Source organism: Stegostoma tigrinum, chromosome 5 (assembly GCF_030684315.1).
Source record: "Stegostoma tigrinum isolate sSteTig4 chromosome 5, sSteTig4.hap1, whole genome shotgun sequence".
NCBI classification, from domain to species: domain Eukaryota; kingdom Metazoa; phylum Chordata; class Chondrichthyes; order Orectolobiformes; family Stegostomatidae; genus Stegostoma; species Stegostoma tigrinum.
Genome location: NC_081358.1, coordinates 122975570 through 122989410, shown reverse-complemented (window position 1 = coordinate 122989410; position 13841 = coordinate 122975570). Strand labels below are relative to the sequence as shown.

Here is a 13841-nt window from a genome sequence, read left to right as displayed (position 1 = left end):
AGCCATGGAAATATCTTGACTGCGTTTACTCTGTATATCTCTAAGTATTCTGTAGTTTCAATAAGATCACCTCCAATCTTCGAAACTCTAGAGAATACAGGCCAGTTTTGCCCAATCCATCTTTCTAGTTCAGTCCCACCATCCAGGGGCAAGGCTGGTGAACCTCTGTTGCATGCCCTCAATGGCCATCACTTTCCTGAGATAAGGAGGCCAAAAGAGCACACTACTCCAGATGCAGTCTAATCAAGTACCTAAACAACAAAAGCAAGACCTCACTACTCCTGTTTTCAAATTAACTTGCAAAGACCAATATGCAATCAGTCTTCCTAATAGCTTGCTGTACTTGAATGCCAACTTCTGGCGACATACAAGGTGTACTCACATTATATTTAGCCTTACAAACAGCTCCTGACCCTGCAGTAAGCTTTCAACCATCTGTGCCATTGATGAGATTGTCCACTTCCAATTCTGCTACATCTTCCAATTCTGCCCTGTTCATCTGTTGCTGAGATCATCACCATGTCACGTTAAATCTAGACCGGATTACTCCGATGATTTCCATTCCCATCTGTCATAAACTTGTACTCAGCCACAATTTGGCCTCTACTACTTGTCCTGACTCATGTAAAACCCCACTCACGTATCACCAAGCTTTCCCTGACTGACTTCAGCTCCCAGTTCAAAATCTCAATATTAAAATTCACCCTTCTCTGTGTAACCTTCAATTTCACAAACTGACAGATTTTAGTGCCTACCAATTCTGGCTTCAACCGTGTTCCAGAAGTGAAGTGCTCTGCCAGCAGCAGCTAAGCTTTCACTTACAGACCGACAGCTCCAGAACTCCTGCCCTAATTTGCTCCTCAGCTTTCTCAACCTTTACATAGTATGACAGCGGGTTAGACATTCAAGTACATTTTAAAAAACAAATTTTTTGAAAACGGGGACTTTAAATTTTGAACCGATGGTATGAGTTTATATGTCTGAGGGTTTAATCAACCTGTATTTTTGTACTCACGGTGATTTATTTTGAAATAGTTTGACGAAAGAAACTAAGGCCGAATGGATTTGTGTACATTCAGTTTACCAGCAAATAAAGTACCAGCATTGTACATTATGCTTTCTGATGGAATATTGTTTTACAAACATGACAAACGCTCACAGCTGGGATTGAAATTTCAGTTTATCTGAAATATCTACAAAGTTTTAATTGAAGATGGACGTGTAAAACAATTGTACCTGAGAAAGTAGAGGATAGCTTGATTTATTTAAAAAGTTCTCAGCAGAGAGAGGGATATAGTGATCGTTCCAGATCATAGATGTTTGGGTTAAAACTCCGAAGGGATTATTTGAAGCTGAGAAAGTTTCATCATGCAGAGATCATAAAAAAGGAACACATTGTTAACAGAATGTGAGGCTGGATGAACACAGCAGGCCAAGCAGCATCTCAGGAGCACAAAAGCTGACGTTTCGGGCCTAGACCCTCTCTGATGAAGGGTCTAGGCCCGAAACGTCAGCTTTTGTGCTCCTGAGATGCTGCTTGGCCTGCTGTGTTCATCCACCTCCACACTTTATTATCTTGGAATCTCCAGCATCTGCAGTTCATTATCTCTGACATTGTTAACAGCTCTGTTTGAAAAAATGTCTGATTTTGGATTTATGGTATTATATTTTTACCACAAGCTTCAAATTTTTAATATTTATGTAGAATTTGGTTTATTCTATTTTATCTTCATTTCTTTAGATTGTACCACATCTTCAATATTGCATACTTCTTTTAACTAATTCTTCCACTGGTTAAGACCAAAAAAAAAATCCATCGAGCCAGATTTCACTCTGGGATTGGACTTTTCTAGTAATAACATCAGCTGTGATTGCACACTTCCTCTGATCAAGCCTTTGATCATCTACCACCTCATACACTCTGGTGGCTTAGTGCACAACTTGGTTGGTTAATGTTTGAGATGTGTCTTTGGGAGTTTTACTAAGTTAAAGATGCCAAATAGAAGCAATTTAACTTCTTTCTTCATTGCAAACATACAGCCCTTTTATTGGTTGCACTCAGTTGTACAAAACATGCTTATAAGCAGCAATGGTAGGCCATTCAGTCTCTCAAGCCAATTCCACCATTCAATAAGATTATGGCTGATCTGACTGCAACCTCAATTCTTCATCCCGCCTATTGAGAAAGTTTTTCAAAATCTCCTGAATTAAAAATATTCATAGACTGTGCTTCCACAACCTTTTCAGGAATAGAGTAACCTTCAGAAACATTGGCCCAATCTGTTTTAAGTGGGTAACCATTGATTGTTGGCCAGTTACCCCTTGTTCTAGATTTATCCATAGGAGAAAATATCCTTTTCGTATCTATCCTCTGATTCAGGATCTTTTAATGTTTACAGTGCTACAAACAAATGGATGCATCTACCGTCCTTGAGCTTGACAACACCTCTCGGACCCTCAATTTCTAGCAACAATACACTTTACCTTGTACAAATGTGTGTATCCAACCCATGTATAATCCAGAAAAAGGATACAAGCCAAATAGTGATGTAGAAACTCGTGGTCGGATGGAGACATGGATTGAAAGAAGCTTTCTCTGTAGGCCTCAAACCAGGGAGTGGTAGCTAGAAGAGTACAGAAATTAAGAAATAAAAAGACCATTAACACTAATTCATTAATTTATATATTTTGACAGAAACGTTAACTACTAGAAAACACACTTTACAATTTGTGGCAATGCGCTGAACTTTAGCGTTATGTTCTATTATTCATTCTGACAGAAAAAGTATTAACAATTTTTTCCACAGGTGAAGACACTTATCTTGTGCTCCATAAAACAGAGAGGTGGGAGCTCCTGTGGTGCAGAAGTAGACTCTCTAATCCTGGACCAAGAGGCCCAGGCTCAAGTTCCGCCTGCTCCAGAGGAGTGTAATAACATCTGAAAATCGGTTGATCAGAACAATTTTTTAAAAATTAACTCAGTGTTTGCAAGAACTTAAACCCTAAGGAAAGCTTCAAGAATTATTCACCAAAATCAAAAATGATCAGTTGAATCCATCTGAAAGGGGCCAACTGAAATTATGCAACTAGCATCCTTAATAGATAATAAATTACAAGATGATCAGAGGATTAGACAGGGTGGACAGTGAGTGTTTTTCTCCCCCCTCCCCCCCACCCCCGAGGATGATGACGTTAGCTTGTAAGAGGGGGCACAGCTGCAAATTGGGGGGTGATAGATTTAAGACAGATGTCAGAAGCAGGTTCTTTACTCAGAGTGGTAAGGGCGTGGAACGCCCTGCCTGCCGATGTAGTTACCCCAGCCACATTAGGGGCATTTAAACAGGCCTTGGATAAGCAGGCGGACAATGATGGGATAGCGTAGGGGGATGGGTTTAGATTAGTTCACAGGTCAGCACAACATCAAGGGCCGATGGGCCTGTTCTGCGCTGTATTGTTCTATATAGACTTTCCAAAGTGCTTCACAAAATATTTCTGGACGAAGTTTAACAGGTAACCAAAAGCCTAAAAGACTTTTGTTTACAGGCAGCCTCTTTTTAAAAGAAAAAAAAGAGCACAACCAAGGGGTTTAGGAAGTGAATTCCTTAACTTGGAAGCTAAAAGCCTTGAAGGTCAAGATAAGGCTAAGGAAAAGGTAAAGCAAATCAGGGAAGCACAAGAAGCAAAAATTGATTAGAATCAATGCTGGGATGGTTTTAGGGCTCCATGCATTGGGAACAATGTTCCGTTTGAGCTGCATGGTCACTCTCAGATTCTGTGCAACGCTTGTAGTTCCAGAAGCCACTGCTGCACAAACCTTGGAGGTCCATGAAGTGGCAGGAAGTATCAGATCAAATGCAGGTTGGGAGAAGCAAGTCGATGTAGGAATTCATCACAAGGATGAGCATCTTACTTCTGAAGCACAGCCAGAATGGGGATCAATGTAAGTCAGCGATCAAAGAGTGATAATGATGAGAGTTTGTATACGGCCAACAGCCAATTGACTTCAAGAGTCACAAAGCTCTGTTTTTAAAACGGTTGAAAATTCCTAACTCTTATAGCTAAACGTACAATTTCACTTCTACCCAACAGTCACATCAGTTTCAGGGTTAAGTCTGCAATATCAACAATGCACATTTCACTGCCTAATGAAAACCTATTTTTCTGCAGTGTTTTCTCCACACAGAACGTTGTTCTTAGATGAGCTTTCATTCCCTCGGAAAATGAAATCGGAACTTAGCAATGTGCACTTCAATAATTACATAATCATGTGATGAAAATAATCCTGACAGGTATTCCAGTGCTGCTGGCCCCATTAAGAAAGAAAACTAAAATTATACTGTCGCAACTGTATAGCCTGAGTCCAATATTTTGTCCACTGTTCTACTACAAGACTTGCTAGTTAATAGTACAAGGAATACATGATTAGATTACAATATAGCAAGTAAACAGTCATAACATGGGTCTTCAGCAAGACTTTTTAAAAAAATCTTAACTGCAACAGTATATTGTTCAAAGTATATTTGTATTGGTACAATTCCACAAATTAAGCAAATCACCCACGTCCACAACTCATACAAGAGTCTCAGTATCAAAATGCTGACAAGCTAATCAGAGAAGGTGCAGAGCATTTTTTAAAATCCAATTTGCATGGATTTTTAGATAAGAAAGTCTGGAGCTGGATGAACACAGCAGGCCAAGCAGCATCTTAGGAGCACAAAAGCTCATAGGCAAAAAATTTGTGTAGGATACAACAGAGGGGGGCTTGAGACAATAGGATAGCGCCTCCCAGAACAGGTAATATCTAAACCATGTGGGTTAGTTAGGTAAGCGAATTCACACAAGATCTGACTGCAAACTGGAGCAGCCCTGGATTCCTCATTCTATCCAATTTGAAAAGGCCCACTTTGAAAAGGTTTGCCACTTTTGGTCTTTAGCATCATAGGCCAACCGCAATTATACTGCAGTGATCTTGAAGGGTTTGTTGCCTGCTGGGATGAGCCAGGCACAGAACTGTTTAATCTAGCAGGAACACCAATGTTTTTGCCCAGCACAGGACATTGCATATGAACTGTTCTGTCCCAGTCATTTTTGTTGCAGGTGTAGAAATTCTAGGCTTTCAGCATTTCAAGTGATTTCAGATCCTTTGTAAAGCTAAGTTTAACATAAAAGAGTACACTCTCGTTCCACTGATGCTCAACTGAAGTGTACAAAAAAATGCTTCTCTCGTGTGTCAGATCAGGCCTTCACTTCAGATGCAATTATGGAGGTTCATAACACACTATTTGGGTTCTAAACTAAGTGAGATGGGTTTTTAGGTTTCAATTCTGTGCAGAAATTCTTAAAGGTCAAACACTTCAGCAGTGGATAAAGACTTAGGAAACCACATGACTTAGATTAAATGACTGGGCAAGCTGCTCAGTGACATAACTGAAATGTTTACTAAATTGAGATTTACAACATGGTGGGGGGGGGGGTTAGTATTGAGGGGCAACAAGGTTGAGTTGAAAGTTGCAGCTGCGCAACTCAGCAATCTCAGAACAAAGTAGTTGGAAAAAGCTCCCAGGTTTTTTTGGAGTTTAACAAGGAGGCTGTGTTAACCTCTGTCTATCAAGGAGAGGAGAGATAGTGATGATGAGAATCACATCCAGACAACGTGCAGAGATTCATCCATAGGTAACACTCTCAAACTCATCAGTTGAGTATGAAATTGAAACTGATGACAGGAGTGATGCTGCAGCGGGGCTGAAGGACAGAAGAGAAATGAACTGAATCTTTCTTTTTGCTATTTACGAGATCTTCGAGCTTATAATGCCCCTGTTCTCCTGCTTTTATTGCCCCCACCAATATTCAGTCATATAGCTGTTCAACCAGTCCATGCTGAACATAATCTCAAACTAAACTAGTCCCCATGCCTGCTCCTGACCCATATGCCTCCAAACCTTCCCTATTCACATCCCCTGTCATTCTCTGCAAGAAACAATTGCTGCCACTGAATGAGTTACGGTATAAAGAAAAATAATACGAGTGACTTCATCCTCAGTCTCAACATCAGATAAATAATAAACAGTGATATTTCAGAGCACATGAACCAAGTCAGTTGCTATATTCACAGTGCTCCTCTAAATTGTTTTTTATACGGATGAGTACCTAGCAATTATACACTGGGCAACTCTTCCACTCGGAAAATTCTGTTCAAACTGGGAGTCATGACCTGGCATTGTCTCTAACCAGTCACCAGCAAAAATCAAAGTGCGAAGCTGGATGAACATAGCAGGCCAAGCAGCATCTCAGGAGCACAAAAGCTGACATTGCGGTCCTAGACCCCCTCTGATGGGTCTAGGCCCGAAACGTCAGCTTTTGTGCTCCTGAGATGCTGCTTGGCCTGCTGTGTTCATCCAGCTTCGCACTTTGTTATCTTGGATTCTCTAGCATCTCCAGTTCCCATTATCTCTGACCAGCAAAAATCAAATTCTCTTCAGACTAAAACCTACAAAGTCCTCAGCAAACAAATTTCAAATCCAAGTAAATTCCTGGATTGATACAAATGCTCTAGAAATACATCCAACTTCTGGAAGTAATACTTCCCAGTCTATTATCTCCAAAGGGAACGCTGACAGCATTATATTGGTCTGGATTTTGCCATCAAGCACTGAAAAGCACTTACTGCTGACTTCAAAAGAAAGTTGTTGCAAATAGCCATCTGTGTGTTGTGATTTTTCTTTGCCCATCAGAAAATTAAAAATCTGACATGATGCCAATTTCCAGGCATCCAGCAACAGGGTTGTCAGCAAATCCTCAACAAAAAGTATGCACGAAGAAACCAAGTTAAAAGGACAGCAAAAATCTTTCACACGTAATTTCAGATTTCCAATGAGAATAAATTTCTAATCAGATTTGGGCAAAACTAATAGGAAATATAAAAAAAGTGTAATGTTACGATCTCAGCTGAAGGCAAGACTGCAGAAGCCAGATCCGAGAGACCTGGCCAGATAGACTGAGAGCTTTTTTTGGTATTGTGAAGATCAGTCACTGAACAGTCACAAGATGCTTATATATTTTTCAAAAAAATTAATGTTGATTGCACAACAATTATATTATGGAACTATTTGAAACGATCTTATTACAAATATCACAAGCAGAAGATTCAACCCTTTTGTTGCAATAACATTTCAGACTGCCAAAGCTGAATGAACAGTCATCTCTCCACACAAACTTCCTGCTCAGGTGGTAGGGCTATAAACCATTTCTCTACTACAAACCTCTGCATTCCCTCCAGTGCATTTTTTTGGTAAAGTCTCTTGTGCAAACACTTAGGCAAACTCCACTCACTCGAGTATCATGAAATTCAACTCAAGAGCTTACAGAATGCCTTCCTCTCATATTTCAAAAGCCTTCCTGCTGGGTTTTTTAACTTCAGGTTTCTTCCCCACTGAGCCTTACTGCTTGGGCTGGTCACAACAGCCCTTTATCATCAAGGGCCTTACTCTTTGACCAACACTTTTTATATCCAAATCAACTTCTCCTGGTCTCCTTTCCCTCTGGGTTATAAAACACATGTCACATGCTATCATGATTTCTTAGATATCATGTCATTTTTAAGACACTGTCCAAAAGTGCTTCAACATTTTTTTAAAAAGACAAACTTAAACTAAAATCCAATGTGCCTCCATTTTAGAACCCAAATCTCAAACAATAATGAGTCACAAATCATAGTCAAAATCTGACATTCAACAAATAAGACGCGCATTTCTTGGCCAAAGGTGATGCTTTGCAATAACTGCAAACATTGTACGACTTCGCCATGCCACTGCCTCTCTGATGTATTGTGCCCCTGGTCTCAACCCAGGGTAATTGCACCACACCAGCTGGTGGAGTTTAAATTCAATAAGTCTTGAATTGAAAGCTAATCTCAGTAAGGATGCCCATGAAACAGTTGGGGTGTAAAGGGTGCAACTTTAATAGGTTTTTCAGTGAGATTAACAGTTCTCATCATCAATTCAGATTTCTCATTAATTGCAGGAAGCCCATTTTCAATTATTAGCTGATTAGAAAATATGAATTGGTGTTCTTAAACACTATTTTCTGAAGTTTTGTTAGTTTCAATGAAATAAATTCTGGCAATGAAGACTGATAGCTTCTCCATTAAAACCAGGGCCAAATACAGCCTCCTGCCCCAATGCAGACAATGTGTGCTTATCTTATAGCACACAGTTTATTGCCTTGATTCCAAGATAGTGACAGGGAGCACAGCTGCTTGCAGGCTCTTGCCCGTTGTTCACCACACTCCCACCTGCTTTCTTTCTTCCCTTTTCACTTTTCTCTTCCTTCGCGGGTTAGTCAGCACAGCAGTTCGAGTGGCAGCAGCCTCCCAGCATCCTGATGAGTGAAGGCAACAGCAGCATCGACAGCAAGGGCATCCACCCCAGGTTCAGGGCCGGTAATGCCAGGAAGGTGGAGGGGGGATTGTGGAGCAGGTGTAGTGCTGCTGGTGAGCTAACTCAGGACTCATGGAGGTAGCGGTGGAACAAGGATAGCCCCTCTTTCAGTTACATCTTTTTAACTCTATTCTTAAACCTTTCAAAATGGTGCTCAATTGTGGCAATAGTTGAAGCCTTCCACTGCATTTTACTCTATTAGTCACTTGCATGTTACAATGAATAAGTCAAATTTTAAAAAAACGACACCTCAGAGGATAGCAACCTGAGCAGGACTCTTGCCATGGCCATGGTCTGGCTTATCAGCAGAGCCAGAGATGCCTGGTTGCAGTCGGGGCAAGTGTGGGGTCAACTGGTGCCGGCGAGGTGGCGACAGTGACTGCAGCAACAGGCTAGTATGCCTGGAGCAGGGACTCCTGGTTATCAGCAAGGTGGCAGCAGCAGCTGGTTGCAGTTAGATATAGGGTGATGGCGCCTACAGAGCAGTGACTCTAATGATACGGAGTCCAGTGCGGAAGGCAGCTAGGTGGAAGGGAGACAGCGTGGCACACGTGCCACTGGTGAGCCAACTCAGGACTCGGCAGAGGTGGCATAAGGAAGATAGACCCTCTTTCAGGTTTCTTTTTAGTTTTAAGCTCTCATTCGTTGTAAAACGCAAGTGACAATAAGTCATTCAAAATCAAAATGCAAGTTTTTCAACAGCAAATTCTCTCATCTGGACACAGTATGTTATTAACAGCTTACTTTAGCAATGTTCTTCAATTTCTAACCAATACCACTTTTCCAGAAATGGAGAATCCTTTGCTGTCAACAAGTATTTGAATACCTACCTGGTAACCTGGCCATCGGCATCTTTCCAAGCCTATCCCCAAGCTGATTAAGCTTCCAGTATTTCTTGGAAATTCTTTGTTCAAGTGGCTTGAGACAGTCCGGCACAAATGGCATTAGATTAAGAATTACAAGGCACTGGTTAAGTGCATTTTCAGGATTTGCATTCTCTGCAGTAAGAGAATTCCAGAATCTTGGCCCTCAGCAGGGAAAATAAATCCCCCTCAACTTGCTATAAATACACAGGCCCTCTTTCCATAATAAAAATCGAAACAACTGCAGATGCTGTGAATCAGGAACAGCAGCAACAACAACAGCAAAGTTGCCAGAAAAGCTCAGCGGGTCTGGCAGCATCTGAGGAGGAGAAAACAGAGTGAACGTTTTGGGTCCGGTGACCCTTCCTCAGAACGGCCCGAAACGTTAACTCTGTTTTCTCCTACACAGATGCTGCCAGACCCGCTGAGCTTTTCTGGCAACTTTGTTGTTGTTCCTGATTGCGAGATGGTGCCCTTTTGTCCTGGGTTTTTCCATGAGGAAACAATCATCGTATATCTCTGTGTCAAGTCTCTTAAGAATCGGTTATGTTCAATTATGTCACCTCTCCTCATAACAGGGTCCCTCCATAACCAGGTCAATGTTCTGGGGACTGCATTCAATAGTAGTACATTTCCCTTTGGCAAGGAGATCAAACTTGTTCAAATTTTCCAAACGTGGCTCAACTAGTTCTGCTGTTTTAGAAAGACTTCGCTATTTTTACAGTTCAGTCACTTCCAAATGAAAAGGCCAACAGTCCATTTTCCTTCTCAATTACACAGTGTACCTAGATGCTATCTTTTTATGATTCATGGACAAGAATCCTGAAATCCCTTTGTACTGCAGCTTTCTGAAGTCTGTTTCAATAATATTAAGCTTGACAATTCTTCCTGTCAAAGCACATAACCTCATTTTCCCCATTTACCCAACCTGTCTACACTTCTCTTGACTGTTTCACTCTCACAAATTGCCTTTCCACCTATCTTGTGTCATCTGAAAACATGACAACAGAACATACACAATCAATCTAACCCACCCATGGCCCATCGAGCTCCTGTAGCACCAAGCAAGCAAAATCAGCATGATTTCATGAAGGACAAATGGTGTAACAAATTTATTAAGAGGAATTAACAAGCAGGATAGATAAAGGGGAAAACAATGAATGCAATACATTTGGATTTTCCGAAGGTGGTTGGTAAGATACCACACAGGCTTGCTCATAGAAGAAAGTGCGGTGTTAGGTAACACATTAGCATGGATAGAGGATTGGCCAACTAATAAAAGGTCAGACTTGGGATAACTGTGCCATTTTCGGGATAGCAACCTGTAACTACTAAAGTCCATCTCGTCCAATGCCTCACCCCTTCCCAGACATGGGCAGCCACATCTTCTTGACTTTGCTCTCAGCACAGTGCTTTTTCACACCTAAATTTACACCCATTTTTGATCTCTCTCCCCCCCCTTCACGATTAGCAACGGACTTGTTTCTGGCTCTGCACGCTCACTCAATCTGTTCCACTTGCTCCTTCTCCTCCTGGCTAAATCATAAAGTATACCTTTTCCAGCTCCGAAGAGTCAGATTGAACCTGGAAAGTTAACTCTCTCTCTAAAAATAGTGTTAGCAGCATCTGTAAAGTATATCTGTGACAATGCTGTAAATGTAATTAAAACATTGCACAACTCCTCTATGGTATCCTTTGCACAATCCTCAAGAGGAGAGCTGGTTTACTGCAAGAACTGCTCTTAAGAGTTCAAAGTATATAGCATTCACCTTAAAGGCTCTTCTATATGTTACTGAACACAAGTTAACCCTACCCATCACTTACATAGTCTAGTACAGTAAACTTTGTTTAAAAACTAGTTTGACTACTGGATCATCCCCAACCAGAAACCAAAAAGAATTTAACACTTGAAAAACTACAGACCATACTTATTACTTTACCTTAAACTTCCTCTTCTATAGCTATTGTGAAACTAGATGAAAGCTTTGAAAAAAATTAAAGGCAAGTGTTTCCACTTGGAGACAAAATTCTGAACGCACAGAAGTGTTTCTCAAACAGCTCTGCTTTATGAAATGGGCATTAATCCTTTTCTTTGCTCCCAGGTTCAGTACTCAAGCTGTCTTTTTAGCCAGATCTCTCCCCCACCACATTTCAATAGGCTAGGGTAGAATAAGGTAGTTTCTAAACTCAACATGTTACTTTGTAAACTGAAGTGCTCCTAGACTTTAAACCCTTAAATCAGTTTCTGAAGCGTACAGACACTGCATAGGGATTCAATGTTTCATCTAGGCAACTCACTTCATGAAAAAAAGGTACAAAAACAAATTCTCAGAGGCTTTTAGGGAGGTTCTATCAAACATATAGAGAGGCATAGAACGGTCCACAGGAATGCAAACCCAGGTATTGTAGCATCAGGAAAAACAGGTTAATGTAAAATACAAACTACAGCATGTTGTTATACAAAATTATATCCTGGTAAATATCCTTTACATCCTCTCCAGTGCTATCATATTCACCCCCCTCGCCCCACCAATAGATGTAGACTCCAGAATTGCTACAGTAGTCGGTGGTCTAGTCAAGGTTTTATTCAAACTGGAAGATCACTCAATAACACACTACCAAAATTATCAGGGCAATCTCAACTGGTTTCAGCAGAAACATGAACCAAATATAGACACTAAATTATCTTTATGTTTAATTAGCAGCATTTGCACACAACAATGGAATGGAGAATGAGGACAGATAGAAGAGAGCACTGCTGGTTTAGGTGACTGTGGAACAGATTGTAAACTAGAATACTGCTGGAACCATGCAGCTAGAATTCAAAAATAACCACTGCAACTGCAGCTGAAGATGAAAACAGCAAGACCAAATGTTCAGACTAACAACATAACAGGGAGTCAACACCCAGATGCATTTCAAATAAATTTTCCAAGATCAAAATTCATAAGAGAAAGTGATGCTTTTGGGTCTCCCGCCACTATGCGACATTCCTCGATCACCTGTATTAGATTATCAACTCTAAGATTGTGACTAATCTACATAGAGATATTTCCAGACTCATGTTAATAAAACTGTCAAATTTCTGTGTTCTGCATAACGCAACAGTACCAGTGTGAATTGAAAGATTAATCAGAGGAGCTGGTGTTAGTCTATGCCTTATACAAGGACTTCTAATTCTTCATCACCACCCACATACTCCAAGCAGTGTAAGAGAAGCAGTAGTAACAAATTTTAAAAATACACAAGGTCATCACATATTGCTTCCAAAAAGTAACCTTCAAACAGTGGGATTTGCCCAAAAGCTTCGATACAAGTTTGCGCTTTTCATTTTGACACCAAGAATTGTACATAATGCACATCCAAGAGAAAAAAAATAAAAACCTGAAGGAAAAACTCCAAGAAACCACAGTGAAAATTCAGAAGTTGAAGTACAGTGTCATGCCAAGCTCAAAGTTAGGAGGTTGGAAGTACAATTAAATTGGATTTCAAAACTTTGCTTCATTGAATCTTCAAGTATTTGCAATGTCAAAAACTGTACAATACAGTAATTTACTCCCCATTCTACTCTTTGAACACAGAAACATGTATCAATGTGCTTAACAAGGCAGAATTAACTACCTTGAAACTGGCTGCTTTACTTGTTTGAAAAGCAAAACCTTTAGCATAAAAAAAATCTTATTCCAACTTCTAACCGCATTCAGACATATCAGTTATCAGAAAAATTGTAACATTTAGCATACATTAGTGCAATAAATGTCATTGTGATGCACATCATCTAGTCTGATAAACAGTTCAAGTATGGATTGAAGAGTTGTACCAACGGATGCAACCTTTCAGATGAGGCGTTAAACCTGTTTTCAGGCGAGCACAAAAACTTCAGTGCCACAAATACAGTTATTTCATTGTCAGATTTTGTTTCCTGACGGTCTTATTTTGGAAGATCTGTGATGCAATGCTGAACACAAACATCTAATTCACATGTACCCCAACCCCTATTAGCAACAGGGCTGTGGATAAAGGGGAACTACAGAATGTATTGTACTTAGATTTCTGGAAAGCACTAGTAGATGCCATAACAAAGACTACTGTAGTGAACAAAAGATCATTGATTGGGAATAACATGATTTTCTGTTCATTCGGTGGGGGAGGGCTTCATGGCTGGGCCAGCATTTATTCCACACCCAATGTGTCCTTGAGAAGGTGGTGGTAAGCTGTTCCTTGAAATCTATTTGCAGGAGGGATACAGCATCATTAGGGTGGGAATTCCAGGATTTTGATCCAGCAATATTGTGGGAACTGCAACACAATTCCAAGGAAATGTGACCAGTAGTTTGTAGAGGAACCTGCAGATGATGTTGCCCTTATCCTTCTCGGGGCTAGCAGTTGGGGGTTGTGAATCTCTGGAATTCCTGATGGCGTGGGCTGTACAGAATGACTGTTAAGAATATTCAAGGTTGAGACAGTCAGGTGTCTAATCAGTAAGGGAATCAGTGTTGATGTGGAAGAAGCAAGAAAAAGGATGTGATCAGGCATGATCTCT

General features: G+C 40.5%; 1 protein-coding gene across 2 annotated transcripts in view; it reads right to left on the bottom strand.

The window, feature by feature from the left end:
* trappc8 (trafficking protein particle complex subunit 8) overlaps positions 1-13841 on the bottom strand; it is a 150107-nt gene that overhangs the window by 104071 nt on the left and 32195 nt on the right. For both annotated transcript variants that reach the window (XM_048529398.2, XM_048529399.2), the window contains one exon: positions 2535-2624. In XM_048529398.2, the coding sequence (XP_048385355.1) occupies positions 2535-2624 (90 nt within the window). The remainder of the gene's footprint in view (positions 1-2534; positions 2625-13841) is intronic.